Genomic DNA, 14,220 nt, shown 5'->3' on the forward strand with positions numbered 1-14,220 from the left:
GTTCCTGTAATATCATACTATGGCGCTGGCACCACGTTTCGCAGGCCAGAAGCTGGCTTCCAGCTCGATCCAACCCAAAGCTGTGCACACGCTAGAGCTGTGTGAGTCCTCTCTCAAGCCCGCGATTGTGTCTCACTAACATATGCAAATAGACCTCGACTACGTCTGTCCCTTTAGCGCAAAGCTCTTCAAAACCGTCTACTCCTCTCCCCTCCGCGACACGCTACTTAAGAAATACGGCGACCACGTTGTCACCATATTTCGCCAGCAAATCCAGCCCTGGCACCCATCCTCCACGCTCACGCACGAAGCCGGGTACGCCGTACTCAAACTTTCGCCCGACAAGTTCTACGAGTTCTCGGAGAAGCTGTTCGAGCGGCAGAAGGAGTTCTTTGATGTTAGTGTTGTGAATGAGACGAGGAATAACACGTATAAGAGGTTGGCGAAGATTGCGGGCGAGGTCGGTGTGGATGAGGCAAAGGTTTTCGAGTTGTTGAAGATTAGCGACAAGCCGGGAGAGGACGGGAGCTTGAATAGCGGGAACGGGGTTACAGATGCGGTGAAGTTGCAGGTTAAGGCGAATAGATTGGTAGGAGTGCATGTTACGCCGGTAGGTCAACCGTCTCTCAATCTTGCCTTAGCAGTTTCGTGCTGTTCAACAGGCGCTGTGTGCGAATGTTTGAGATGCTAACAATACATTAGACGGTCGTGTTTGATGGTGTCGTGAACAATGACATCTCGAGTAGTTGGACAAAAGAACAGTGGGAGGAGTGGCTGGAGAAGAATGTGGTGTGACTACCTTCGAACGTAGTGACGGAGCTTAGAGGGAGACTGTAGCTGAAAAAACGTAGTATAACTGGTTTCGATCAGAAGGCTACCTCTCGCGCCTGATTGACCGTTGGACATATAGGTTGAAATTCTAGAGTCCCGTAACAGTACGCACCACTGTAAGCATTGAACGTACATCCTACGTATGAGTGTTGTATCGAGGAAGCTTGAAGTCAACCTCTATGCGAACACGAGAGGCTGTCTTTAAGTAGACTAGCCTTCATGCAGCGCTTAGACCAGGCAATGCACAACGAAAGGCTACGACTGCCTTCCTCAACCCTTCACTCATAACTCCGGCAAGCATGATAAGGCCCCTCACCTTCTACGATCTGCCTCTGAAGGCACGAAAACTTGTCTACCATTATTTGGGCTGGTCAGACTGCACCGTCGACCTCAACTACAACCAGCTAGTCATATTCCCGCAAGAAACATATCCCGATAAAGAGCGTGTGGAAAAGATGTTTTGCTTTCACGACGGGTGGTTCGACATCACTCATCGTGAGGAATACCATACCTTGACGGAATATTGGACATGTGATTGGGACCAATACGAAACGAGGGGCTATCACTCGCACGAATGTAGCAGATACGGTTGCCGCGGTGCGCCATCTATCACAGATTGGCTCAATGGCAAGTACGGATCCAAAAAAGAAGCCCCCGAACCGTTGAAGATAATACTGGGTTCAAATCATTTCCGAATTTGCCGGAGTAGTCCATATGGATTTGCGCCATTCTTTGACATCTCGAGCGACATGTTGCGCGATCTAGGCACGCTGACAGTACGTCTTGACGGAGAACCCGTTGAATCCATTGAGGTCGGCCACTGCTGGGAGAGACTCGATCAGCTTCTGCCATTGAATCTCGACAGTCGATTTGGAAAGTACGGACTAAAAGAGTGGGAGAGATTGGTCCAACGGCTAGCAGAGTGCATACGACCAGATTACCTTACTTTATATCTCATAGTCAACGTCAAGGACGCTGCAACTGCACAAGCCGTTCTGAAACCCCTCTACCAGCTGCCTAGGCTCAAAGATTGCGGCCTTTGGCTCAACAAGGAACATGTTCCCGAGCTCAGCATGCTTGCGCAGGAAACTGTCAAGCGTCTAAAAAAATCTGCCCATACCGAGCAACCATTCAAATATCCTGATTTGCCGATCGAGGTTAGGTGGAGAATACTGGAGTACTCTGATTTGGTATACGACAATGCCCTTGAGTGGAAACCGCCCCCTTCCAGTCTTGGAAGAGTGCCGCGTCCATTCTGTAGCTGCATACAGTATGTTGGCCGAGAAACGATCGACGTGGGTGTACATTTCCCAGATTGCACCACCTCAGACATTGACGCAACCGAACTACAAGCCATGGATGACTGGCAAACTGAAAACAGTCCAGAACACTGTTGCGGTGAACGCTTCCGTTCCCACTGCAAGATGACGCGCACTGGATCTTGCGAGTGTATATACAACTGTAAACACTCTGCATGCTCATCCAGCCTTATGCTGGGACTAAGAGACGGTCCTCATCCCCTGTTTTTGGTCAGCAAACAAGTTCATCACGATGCCGTACCTATCTTCTTCCAACGCAACCGGTTCCTTGTGTTGCCGCCCGGCGACATTTACGGCTACCGACCTCAACTGTACGATCCATATATGGGTGTCCCGCCTCCAGATTACCGGCGTCGCATCGTCATTCCCATGCATCGAGTAGAGTTATCGCTCTTTCTTTCTTCGCTCGCTCGGAATGCTCTCCAACACATCCGTTATCTGGAGTGGCTCCTGCCACAATTTGAGAACTACACGACCGCGCCGAAATCTGCCTATCTGGACTATCTCGACACCATCGAACTGATGGCGCATTCAATGAATCTTCCACTGCTCACCCTCGTCGTAGACCTCCGAACCGAGTACCCATACCAGGACTGGGAGTTGGACAATTTTTGCTGGCCGCGACGGCATGCCGCGGATGGTGCACTATACGACAGGATTCTCCAGCCCTTATGCAGACTCGAAGGGTTGAAGGACTTCTTCGTGTATCTGCGGCGCGTGAAGAAGCATACCCCAGGCTATCCCTGGCAATTTCATCCTCGACTAAGGTGGGCGTACGATAAGGATGAGATGAAGTACGAAAAGGCAGTCATGGGAGCGAACTATGATAGTCGACGGAGGGCAAAACCGTGGATGAATCGGTTTGAGACGAAGATGTGGCGGCGTCGTGAGGATGCGGATGAGGCTGAAAGATCGAGATTGTATGACTATAGGGATTATGACCCTGGTCTCGATGATCGTTGAAGAGTATGCGTGCGCACACTTCTGGTGCCCAAAGCGCATGAACGCGGGGGCTCTGAATGGCGAAGTAAATAACTTATAGTTATGGTATAATGAACGAAATGATGGTAAACATCCATGGTAGTGTGAACGAGGGAGGTGCGTGTGAAAGAAGAGGTGGGGCGAGGAAGGCTCACGAGCTACGTAGGAGAAGTGGCAAAAAGAACTGCACAGCTCTTTGATAATGGATTTTGATTCATTAAAAGAGGAGTTTATCTTAATATCTATGCGGTTAATTGTATACTGTAGTTGTACGTTGTAGAGAAGACATGCGACTGGACCTGTTCTGCTGACTAAGGCCAATGACATCAGGGACGAAGTCTCAAATGCTTGGTAGAAGGTGCTACCCACCGGCCTGGGATTCTTTACGCCCGTCATTCCCGTCCTCACTCGATTCCGATTCACCCAGCCTCGTGAACTCGTCGAACATGTCCATATCCTCGAATCTTGCCACGAGAGTGCTGACATCAGCCGCATCTCGATCACGCACAGCAAGATCGAGATCGAACTTGTATGATCCTGGATACTTCTCCTGTGGTCCGCCAAGCCGACTTCGCGCACGCTTGCCGGCACCGTCTTTATAAAACCCTTCTTGCATGACCCTCGTTGCGTCCTTCCTCGTAATTGCGCCATATTTCACGGCAATGGCCAGGAGCGACTGTACGACACCTTCCACGACTGGGTAGCAGACGAACAGCTGAGAGTAGCAGTGAATACACAACCAAAAGTAGAAACGCCAAAACGGATCCGATCGGTCTTTCACGATGGTGTTGAAGACGTACAGAAGGGCCGTTGCCCAGTAGATGTGGTGCGCTGCTGAAGGGTGTTGGGACGTGTATTCGACAACGATGCCTTTGAGTTCTGGACGGCTTAGTGGCGGCTCTGTGGTCTGAGATATGACTTACGGTGCACCGAGGCAGAAAAGATAGCTTCCGGTGAGTTATGCTTTTCGTAAAATTCGCGGAAGCCATCATCCCTCTCGCGAGTGACGAAGGGCCGAAAAAGGTCCGTGATGAGGCTGTGAAGTGCGATGCTTACAATCTGTCAACAGGTGCACACACGCTTCGGTGAATACTCACTGGAAATCAAGTACTGGAGCATAGTCTGCGCCTGCTTTCCTTTGCATTCCAGGAGGCAAGCTGTCAACAAATTCGAGTAGCTGACGATACTGCTGCATGGCAAAGGCTAGCGGCGGCGGCGTTTTCGAGCCCGTTGTATCTCGCACTACCAGAAAAATCCCTGAAGCAAGTACCGATAGCCTGCATAAATAGTGGAACACCTGGCCTGAGTCGTGGCTGTGAAGCATCTTGAGCTGTGGGAGGCCCTCGGAGTCGCTGTTACCTGATTCTCGCGGAATAGGGACCTTTGGCTCGTATTCCGTCGACAACGTGAGGTAATACTGCGCTTGTAAGCTACGTATCGTGAGTTAGGCGCCTGACGAATGGAATGGGCTGGCTGACAGCTCACATATGTAGATTGAATACGCCCCAAGCTGTATGGGACAACGCCCGTTGAGCTGCGGGAGAAAGCGATGAGATCTGCTCATCATCAAGTACGGTCTTCACGCCAAACAACTTGAGGCGCTTAGCCATATCGGAAGCTTCGTGGAGGAGCTCCAATTCCCTACCGGAGCCATGGCCGCCATGAGACAAGAACAAGAGCGAGAGCCCGGCAGTTGTCAACACGGAGTCCTCCTTTTCTGCCCGCCAAAGCACATCTGCCTCCTTCTCAAACTCGTAGCTCTTTGCCGCCGCATCGGGGTTTTTCGACGTGTACGCTTGCTAGCACGAGTTAGCGAGTTCAGGTACGAAATCCACGGCTAACTCCACTCACGCAGGCAAATCCGAGTAGAGCAGTGACGAGAAAGGACGAACAGCATTCGTGCCGACGCTGCACCAGATCCCTCACAAACAGTTGAGCATCGAACAAGCCTAGCGTAGGATGATCATTTTCTAAGTATTGAGATATGGCGCTCGCGGCGAATTCGTCGGTCACGTCGACTGTAGTCCAATATTGGATCCTTAAATCTTCCAAGGTCGGATCAATATCACCGGGGAATAAGCCATCGGTCAAAACGTTTGGCTCAGCTTGCGCGCTAAGAATGTCCTGTGGATCGTCACTCAACGTGCGTGAGCTCACAGCTGATGCAGCGGGCATCCCGGAAGCTGATTCAGGAGATCGATCTTCTGCCAATACTCTTATTGACTCTAGCAGTGTGCTCTTTGATAGCATAGCATCGTGCGTCAGATCCAGGGCAGGGTAAGCTGTCGGGTGGTCCATCATGAGATGGAACTCCGTTTCCGAGTACACATGTGGCAACGCAGCAAGCGCGGTCTCTGTCTGTGAAGGCTGGACTGTCGAAAGCTTCCCATCTCTAATATCTTTCAGGATCGACTGTGGATTTGCTGAGTTCCTGAGTCCCTGCAGGATCGATTGCGCTGCGTCAACCGGCATGGTACGCAGATGGTTTATTAATTCGTTCAGAGTATTGTTCTCGCGCCTGAGGGCTTGCAGCTTCGTCTCGGATTCATCTTTGGTAAGGTAGTAGCATTCCGTTTGTCGGGCTTCGCAGGCAGCGCAGACAGGTCGGACGCTATTGCACTGAACAGACAGACATCAGGCAAGTGAACATCAGCAAAAATTAGCGAAATGGTCTACATACCGCCGACTTTCGTTCACGGCATGGCTTGCAAGCAATAGCCGCGCGCTTTCTCTTCTTATTTTCATCTGGAGGAGGCTCAAGCAGTGGGGGCGGGCCGAGAGGGCGTGGAGCTAAGGACCTGCCCTGCCCGTAGTCCATCTGCGTCCGTGTCGATCGGTCGGAGAACGTCGATGGCGCGCGCAATTCAGTGCGATTTTAGGAAAAAGTTCTTGCATGGACAAATCTTGGGAGCGGGGTTTGTGAGTAGATGTGCCTGCCCGATGGCGAGGAAGCTAAAACCAGAAATTACAGATCGGGACTGATGATGGTGGGAAATAATACCGAGCGAATGAGGTTTCAAAACGCACTGACCCAGATTCGGCGCGAAGCTTCGTGACGTTCTTGGCCTGAACGACCGTGTCTACACATGCATTCTCGTGTCTTGTATGGAACGTTCGAGAATCAGAGTCTCCGCGGAGAGGGATGCAGTGGCGTTGGCTTCGTGGTGGCGTTCAGCCGCTTGCAAACGTTGAGCACGTGTGGAAAAGACAGCGCGGACGGGCGCCGAGATGTATTGTAACGAGTAAAAAAACATGCACTCAAGGGTGTCTGCACTCTATTTCCTTCTAGAGCGTCCACACGGGAGGTGACTGAGATGCGGAAGGCACTATACGTAATGCTGACGCATTCAGATCTCGTCATGCATATCGTGGCGAGGATATGTTTCAATTCCAGGATTCGCAAGGGGTTGACATTACTACGGAGGAGCCCAACAACGTGGACGGGTATTCAGCACTAAGGAAACCATACTCCATTCCAATCCACGGCTACCCAAATGATTCGCCTGTCGAAGAACCGGCAGAGGAAGGGAAACGTGTCTGTTCCTGAGCCTCGATATCTGCATTTGCCATGCAGATCACATTAGTGGTTTTTGCCTGATCCGAGACCGCCGACATCTACAAGGAGAGGAAGGCGCCGCCGACAGCCACCATGGCCAGAGCGAGACCGTTGATGGCGATCTTGCCTTGACCGCTGGTGAATTGTGGCGGGATAGGAGCCGTCGAAGTACCCGTGGTGACACCTGTGCCAGACGAGTGCGGCGCCGTGACGGAGCCGGTGGCGGGCGTGGTGGCGTTGGCGGTCGGGTACGGGGCAGACCTGTGATATGGGTGAGCTCTTTACATTCACAAACAGAAAGAGGATAGCACGTACTCAGAGGTCAAGGTGAAGGTCACTGGCGGCGGGGTTGGCTGGTGCGTGACGGTCACGTTGGGGACGGACGGAGCGGAGCTGGGCCTAAGGGGCTCCGGGATCAACGAGACCGAGGACGACTTGGACACCACAGACGAGGAAGAAAGGATCGGGGGCGCCGGGGGCGGAGAAGAGGACTATATGTTCATGTCAGTGAGACCTTCGTGGTCGTGATCTTGCGAGCTGTAGGTCACTTACCGCGCCCGGATGGCCCGTCACCGTCACCGTCGTGGTGGTGAAGATGGTGGTCGTAAAGCAGGCGGTGGTCTCTGCGACGCTGCTTCGACACTGTTAGCCAGGATCTCGAATTTTGACTGCTTTTGGCCTTGATAGGGAGCGCTTTCTACCAAACCGGCGCCGCAACGTCGCGGGAGGCGACCGAGGTCACCCGCGACCAGCGCTGTTTGCGCCTGGCAGAACCATGCGGTACGCAAGACCGTGAGTAGACTGACCTAGTGGAATTGGCGTACGCCATGGCGAGGGCGAGCTGGCCGGCAACGACAAAGAGAGTGGCGGGCTTCATCGCTGCAATGGAAGACGCTGAGGGAGTGACGATTGAAAAGGTGGTATAAGAGGCTGCGGTATCGCAATTGAAGGTAGAGACAAAGAAGAGAAGGGAGTGTGAGCGACTGTCGTCAAAGAAAGACTGGATTGAATCTGAAACGAGAGTCGAGTGCGTAGGTTACGAAAGAGGTCGCGGGGGCGTGTTGATAAAGAGACAACGGGACAACGGCGACTAACGCCTTACAAAGCGGCCCGTGAAGCGAGCGCAAACGCCCACAAAGGTGCCATTCACCTGAGAAATTAGACCTGGGCATTGTTGATTGTAGTCTGGCTCCTGCCTTGTCTTGAGCCGCTGGTTGGTTGCCTGTGCGACGCAGTGCAACGAGTGCTCGTGGCATAGCTGCGGCCTGCCGATGCGATAGGCTCCCCTGGGATGAGGCAATCAAACGCAGGGTCGGTCACAGCATGTCACGATGTTGTTGCTTGGTGTTGTGGCCTAACCGATGCTGGTACGATGGTATTCGACTGCAAGGACGGTCGTTTACGTGGCAGCGAACAAAATGAAACATACCCCTTTATGATTTTATTCTCCATTCCACATTGAAGTAACTGAAAGATTATGCCTGAATTGAGAATTGAGCCTCCAGGCGCTAGCACAACCGCTTTGTAGATATGCTCTCGTCATTGTCACTCCGTGTCGTACAAGCCTGCCGTGCATATCCAGCACGTTCGCCAAGGTGACCATTCTACGCGTGGTACGCCCCTGCGTGGCATCACCAATATTCTCTATACGGTGGTGCAGAGCTAAGACAGAGGATTGGGCGCATCTCATGGTCCGAGTGACACTGCCTGGGCTATGTCGAAAACTGCACGCGCTCGTGGTCAACCGATGAAACCCGTCCTCAATACGAACGATATGAGCAGTGATAGCCCATAAGAAGATCCACCTCATGGTCCAAGATCTCGACCACCTGTACCCTCATTCAGCGGAAGCATGGTAGAGCAGAGCTACGATGGCCTGCCTAGACTCGAGCTTTCGTCGTATCTATAATGCTTCCTTCTATTGCACGGTGCAAAAGTTCATATAGAAACCACGCTTTCGCTATTGTTCAGCTCAGCGGAAGTCAAGATGGCCAATTGGAAGCTGCTGAGCCCACCTCCTGTTTCTGACATCTAACAGGAAAGGCAAATCCACCTGCCTGTCTCAGATCAAATAATTTGTTCCAAGGTGAATAGCTTTCAAATGCAAAAAGCGTCGTATTGGCCGTTCTATCAACATGCCCCCATAACCTCAAGCTCACGAATCCAGCTCTCCCGCCCACTCATAGCACAATCTCACCCTGACAACCTCATCCTTGTCCTTCCTCCTAATCGCAAACTTCCTCACAAGCCACCTCTCCCCATTGACCGTGGCAAAGCCCCAGATTTGCCTACAGTGACTGTCAGTGTATGCTATACGCAAGGCTCAAGTGAGCAAAGAATCGCCAACTTACCACCCTGTCCACTTCTTCCCATCGTTATCAACAAAACTTTCAATTGTCTCCCCTTTCTCCGTCTCCTCCAAAAAACCCTCCGTCACATACTCCGCATCCTTCTCCGTCGTACCCCCCGTCTCCTTCGCCTCCTTGCGCACAGCTTCCAGAGTCGTCAGTCTCGAGCGGCCCTGCAAGTCGCCGAACAGCCAATCCGAGTGCGGGCGGTACTTCCAATCGAGGGCGCGGTGCTCGGAGGTGCCTTTGACGCCGCCGGTAGCGAACTGGTCAATGTCGATGTGGATGACTTCGCCAGCGGAGGGGTTGTCGTCGGGGGTTTTGAGGTACTGTTTAGTGTGGAGGGTAACCGTGGCGAGACCTAGGGCTTTGCGGGTCATCCAACCGATGCCTTGGAGGGCGAGGACGGGTTCCGTGGAGTCGCTATGTGTTTTGTTCTATGTGGAGTCAGTGTGTGAATAGGGACAGTATCTCCTTTACATGAAGTTGATGTTCCTTCGGGTCGACGGAAAGGAGTGGCTGGAGCCGGGACGTAGGACGTACAATGACCCATTTACCATTGAGATCCTTGATGTTTTTGTTTGCGGGGGCTGCCATATTGTAAACTCTTTCTAATGATATGTACCGTCTGTGGAGGAAGTGGTTCGCAATGCGGGGTAACCCTTTCCCCTTCTTCACGATCTCTCAAGCACGAATATCACAACGGATTACGCTTTGTAGTATGCTTTAACAATGCAGTAGAGCAGACGATACAGGAGCCAATGCGACGTAGTGTTAGCGGGTTTATATTCCGCGGTACGCTTCACATGTGTGCCTAGGTACTGCCGTTCTAGGACAGCTCCGTCGCGGATTCCGCGGGGATCCCTGCAACCTTGATCTGCGCCTTCGCGTAGATATTGGATTAAACGTTAATGTCTTGGGCCGAGGATGTGGAGTGAGACTCTGCGGGATCATTGGCTGTAGAAGGGACGGTATTCTGCATTGGCAGGATGTCGAGTGAACACATGCTACGAAGCGGCGTGCGGGAACGAGAGATGCAGATGACAGATACGGACCAATTAGAGCTCATACTAAATTCGACATAGTGCTGGATATTCGATGCTGTTCGATTTCCTTTAAACGCCATTGCGCCTTCATGATGCCTTGTTCACTCTCATTATCCTCCCTAACCCTGGCATAGCACACCACTAATCCGCAATCCCAGATCTAACACAGCCAGATGCTCATCTCCTCCATCTCCTAACCTCTTATCCACCTCGCTAAACAGACCTGTAATCCTCATCTTCTGCAGATCGCCCACACGCTCATCATAAAGTACTTTTTCGTACAGCTGCCCAACTGTCTGTGCCGCACTCCAACCCTCCGCTATCATATCCTCGACCACCTTCGCAATCTTAGTATACTGTAATTGTGATTGCGAACCGGGGAAGATGGCAGATGTGAGCGATTCGAGGGTCGTTTCGGGGATAACACCGGCAATCTCCGCGATGTGGGTTTTTGTGACGGAGGGAGCCGCTGGGTCAATATCCATTTCGTCTTCATCAACAACGGCGCGCGCCTTCCGCTTTCCTGTTGCAGCACCCTCTTTCTGAGCTGCGCCAACGAGCCGTGCCGCAGATTGCAGAAACGTGATAGCTTTCCTCAAATCCCCCTCTGCAACCCTCACGAGCTCCTCGCTCACACCTTGATCAAGGTTAACACCCTCAAGCTTCGCGATATCCTCTACACGCTTGACCGCATTGCCCTGATCTAAGCTCTTGAATCGGAACTTGCTGCACCTCGACGCCAACGGATCAATAATCCTCGTTACATAATTACACACCAAGCAGAACCTCGTCATCTTACTGTATGTCTCCATCGTCCTCCTCAGCGCGCTCTGCGCATCCTGCGTCATGCTATCCGCCTCATCCAGCACAATAATCTTGAACGGCGGGCACGGATATCTATCCCTATACCTCACCTGCTTGACGCCGCTTTCCGCATTTTCATCCTCCACCATGATGTTATGCGTCGGCGCAGCGGAGAGCTGTTGCCTCGCGAAGTCCTTCACTTTCGCCCGAACGATGGAGATTCCACGTTCGTCGGAGGCATTGAGCTCGAGCACGCGCGATTTCATGAGTTCGGGGCCGTAGAGCTGTTTTGCGAGGGCGAGGATGGTGGAGGTCTTTCCGGTGCCGGGTGGGCCATAGAAGAGCATGTGGGGGAGGTTGGCGGATTGGAGGGTGCGGGAAAGGATTTGGATCGTATTGTCTTGTGCTGTAACTTCGGAAAGGGTCTTCGGACGGCTATGTAATCTGTTAGCATTGATGTTTGCATCTTGCGTAGCTTGAGGCAGGTCCTACTATTTCTCCACCCATGGCTGTAATCGGGTTGAGTCCGACTTGGTTGTGGGAGCCTTCGATGAACTGGCCTGCGCAGCTGCCGCTTGTCGCGCTTTGAGGTTGAAGAAGTCCGCCATGTTCGGTACGTCTTGTGAGTGGGGGCGGTGCTCGTGAATAAGAGGATGCGGAGTATGATGCTAAAGTGGAACGCGCGACGCGTACGAAAAGGCCATCGCGTTCGCGCGTGTTAGCGGTCTGTGCGCCCACCTGCCAACATCGACCAGCATTCACAACCTGCAGAGTGGGGGTTTGACGTATTCTAAATGCTCCTTCGAAACGGCATATGCTATTCGGCTTCTTCCCGAACATTGTATCACTAGGGGAAGCGGTCATGATGTATGTCAAATATATTGCAAGTGAGGTATCAACTCTCTGCTCCCACCATAAGTTTGAGTATGCATTCCCACGCTTTCCAGTCATGAGGCCATGTTCCATACACCCCAACACTATCTACGCCTCACGCCCACGCTTCAGCACCACACCTTCATCACTGGACTAGCTTTTCTTCCCTCGGATAGAGCAGGGCAAATACATGATCGATCGAACGCAAGCGAGGACGGCGAACCTAAGGAGCTACTTCAGGAAGATACTATCCTCCTTTCAGGCTAACCCCCTTGACCCTCTTAGCTAAGTTACTTGATTCGGAGTCGGAGCCATTCGATGACCTCCGCCCGAGGAGGCGTTTCGGGGGGCGCTCACCAGCTTCCTTGAGGATTGTCAATAATGTCGCCCAGCCACCTGAGTGCTGCAGCTGTAGCCCGTCTGACAGATCGTGCTCTGAGGCGACCTTGGCCAAGAGAGCTTCTTCGTCCTATTGGTTTCTTTGTTAGCGGATAGCGGATGATAAGAGGGGGTTGGGTTATACTTTTGCGAGGATGCCTAGGCCATGTATGTAGGAGAGGAGGTGGAAATTCGAGACGGCTTTCAGCCCACTGGTGGTATTAAGTGCCAGCCCGTTTGCTTTCGCGTTGAGCGCCTTCGATAACGATCCAAATTCTTGTGCCTCGCCCATAGCTTCTCGGTTCTCGATAGGGAAGTTGGGTCCTGTGAAAAGAGGGTTGGGTTGGTTGGGGAAACCGTGTGTTAAAGTGACGAGAAGGTAGTCAACGGGGAAAGCAGGTTTCGCGTTTTCCTGCACGTTTGCTCCATACTCATTCTTCTTTCGATAAAACACCTCCGGAATATATCGTGCGCGGTTGAGCGCCTCGTTGTCGTCTTCTGATTGCACGAGCATGACTGAAGGCTCTGCAGACGGCTCGATGATGTCTGCCTTGACCATCTCGACAGCTGAATTTGAAGCTTGATACGCTGCGATCCCGATCTGTCCCTCGGCATCACCGCTCACCACGCAAGTCACGAAGTTCGATCCGAACTTGCCCGTTTCGCTCCATTTGGTGGGCCGAGGATATTTCGCCTGATAACGTGCCGCGAAGACGATCTCGAGAGATGATAGAAAGTAGGAGTCAATGTGGCGCTTGCAGATGACACTGCCATCGCCTTCTCCAGCATCAATCAGATCAGTGAAAATGACGCCCACCCTCTGCAGCCCACATTGCCGTGCCAACTCATCAACATCCTTCTCGTTATCCCATTCGCCTAATGAGATTCCGTCGGCTTCGTTGACCTGAGGTGGCTCATAGATAGTCTCCACTACAGCCTTTGTTCCCAGTGGCACCTCGGGATACTCCTCGTACCGTCCGTACAGATAGCCTAACCGCTGACATCCGGTGGTCCTCCAGTAGTTGAGCAGATCGTTCACTAAATCAAACGACGCGAACTCGACGTGGTCTACCATACGGAACTCCTGAGGCTGCAGCGAGATGGCACTGGGCTGGCACTTTGTGCAGATACCTTCAGGAAACGGCTTGTGACCTGACGGGCAATCTGGCCGCACGCGATAATACGGCTCGGTCAACGGCGGCATATACGAAGTTCCGCTCTCCGGCTTATTCTTCCCTGCGTTGATTTTTCGGAGATATGAGTGGAACGAGAGGTGTTTGATCTTCTTGTCCGCCAGGTACTCCACCGCGTACGGCTCCAGTGGCATACAGTAGTCGCACATGCCCTTGGGTCCGTGCCGGCACATTTTTTGGTCTAATTTGCGCGGTATCTTGCCATCGAGCTTGTCTAATCTATCATCGAGCGGCGACTGCTTGACCACCTCCCAGGGATTTTTGATCAATTGTGTAGGCGAGCCGAGAGGAACGGAAGGTACTTCTGAAGAATCGACGGGTTTGCCATTCAAGCGGGCAACACCGGTGGGAGCTGCGGAGTGGCCGTTCGAGATGTTGGACTGCTCCTGAAAGTCGAGGAAGAGCTGGTCGCCATGTCTGGGAACATCGTCAGCTTCAGAGGCAAAGTGATACAAGCTAATATTTACTTCAGGCCGACTTGCTTGAAGGTGACGCCCCGCAGGGTGTTTATCTGGCGTGCATCACCACCATGCGGTTTGTTGCTGACGGTAATGCTGGAGATGTCGACGTTGGCGGGCAGCTTCTCTGCAAGCTGGGGTATGATATCGGGAAACGCGGTCGCGGCGTCGACAGTGAGCCGAAACTGGCCCTCTTTACTCACAAACCGGAGGATCATGGCTGTGTTCACTGCGCTGAGGTGTTGGACAGAGTTGAGGAAAGGGCGGCGAAGCGTCGGTACATGAATCAAGGCAACGACGCGCAGGTAAACGAGAGAGGCGGCAGGCAGCTGTGGAGGCGTGTTGGTGAATGCTTGTATGCTAGGTAAAGGTAGAGGCGCCCGTAGAAGGCCGCCGAACCTATGATGACGCGCTCGGGTTGCAGGGGTGCGTG

At 52.6% G+C, this 14,220-nt stretch overlaps 7 protein-coding genes across 7 annotated transcripts; 2 read left to right on the forward strand and 5 right to left on the reverse strand.

Moving 5' to 3' along the window:
- Window positions 1–19: 19 nt before the first annotated feature.
- N0V89_011856 (uncharacterized protein) lies at window positions 20–795 on the forward strand (the record flags this gene model as incomplete). Its single annotated transcript, XM_056220582.1, has 3 exons — window positions 20–101; window positions 153–610; window positions 703–795. The coding sequence occupies 3 exons, from the start codon at window positions 20–22 to the stop codon at window positions 793–795; spliced, it is 633 nt and encodes a 210-aa protein (XP_056065885.1).
- A 335-nt stretch (window positions 796–1,130) lies between these two features.
- N0V89_011857 (uncharacterized protein) lies at window positions 1,131–3,113 on the forward strand (the record flags this gene model as incomplete). Its single annotated transcript, XM_056220583.1, has 2 exons — window positions 1,131–2,101; window positions 2,336–3,113. The coding sequence occupies 2 exons, from the start codon at window positions 1,131–1,133 to the stop codon at window positions 3,111–3,113; spliced, it is 1,749 nt and encodes a 582-aa protein (XP_056065886.1).
- Window positions 3,114–3,492: 379 nt separating this feature from the next.
- N0V89_011858 (uncharacterized protein) lies at window positions 3,493–5,833 on the reverse strand (the record flags this gene model as incomplete). The annotated part of the gene is made up of 6 exons (XM_056220584.1): window positions 3,493–4,010; window positions 4,055–4,167; window positions 4,229–4,561; window positions 4,656–4,930; window positions 5,046–5,742; window positions 5,829–5,833. The coding sequence occupies 6 exons, from the start codon at window positions 5,831–5,833 to the stop codon at window positions 3,493–3,495; spliced, it is 1,941 nt and encodes a 646-aa protein (XP_056065887.1).
- Window positions 5,834–6,746: 913 nt separating this feature from the next.
- N0V89_011859 (uncharacterized protein) lies at window positions 6,747–7,516 on the reverse strand (the record flags this gene model as incomplete). The annotated part of the gene is made up of 4 exons (XM_056220585.1): window positions 6,747–6,948; window positions 7,003–7,178; window positions 7,240–7,321; window positions 7,494–7,516. 4 exons carry the CDS (start codon window positions 7,514–7,516, stop codon window positions 6,747–6,749), a joined length of 483 nt encoding a protein of 160 aa, XP_056065888.1.
- A 1,518-nt stretch (window positions 7,517–9,034) lies between these two features.
- On the reverse strand, window positions 9,035–9,632 carry CKS1_2 (Cyclin-dependent kinases regulatory subunit (Cell division control protein cks1); the record flags this gene model as incomplete). Its single annotated transcript, XM_056220586.1, has 2 exons — window positions 9,035–9,472; window positions 9,579–9,632. 2 exons carry the CDS (start codon window positions 9,630–9,632, stop codon window positions 9,035–9,037), a joined length of 492 nt encoding a protein of 163 aa, XP_056065889.1.
- A 568-nt stretch (window positions 9,633–10,200) lies between these two features.
- On the reverse strand, window positions 10,201–11,493 carry NPL4_1 (nuclear protein localization protein 4; the record flags this gene model as incomplete). Its single annotated transcript, XM_056220587.1, has 2 exons — window positions 10,201–11,320; window positions 11,417–11,493. 2 exons carry the CDS (start codon window positions 11,491–11,493, stop codon window positions 10,201–10,203), a joined length of 1,197 nt encoding a protein of 398 aa, XP_056065890.1.
- Window positions 11,494–12,005: 512 nt separating this feature from the next.
- Window positions 12,006–14,005, reverse strand: NPL4_2 (nuclear protein localization protein 4; the record flags this gene model as incomplete). The annotated part of the gene is made up of 3 exons (XM_056220588.1): window positions 12,006–12,227; window positions 12,282–13,746; window positions 13,797–14,005. The coding sequence occupies 3 exons, from the start codon at window positions 14,003–14,005 to the stop codon at window positions 12,006–12,008; spliced, it is 1,896 nt and encodes a 631-aa protein (XP_056065891.1).
- Between the last annotated feature and the right edge of the window lie 215 nt (window positions 14,006–14,220).

This window comes from Didymosphaeria variabile, assembly GCF_027946475.1.
Source record: "Didymosphaeria variabile strain IMI 356815 chromosome Unknown scaffold_9, whole genome shotgun sequence".
NCBI classification, from domain to species: Eukaryota; Fungi; Ascomycota; class Dothideomycetes; order Pleosporales; family Didymosphaeriaceae; genus Didymosphaeria; species Didymosphaeria variabile.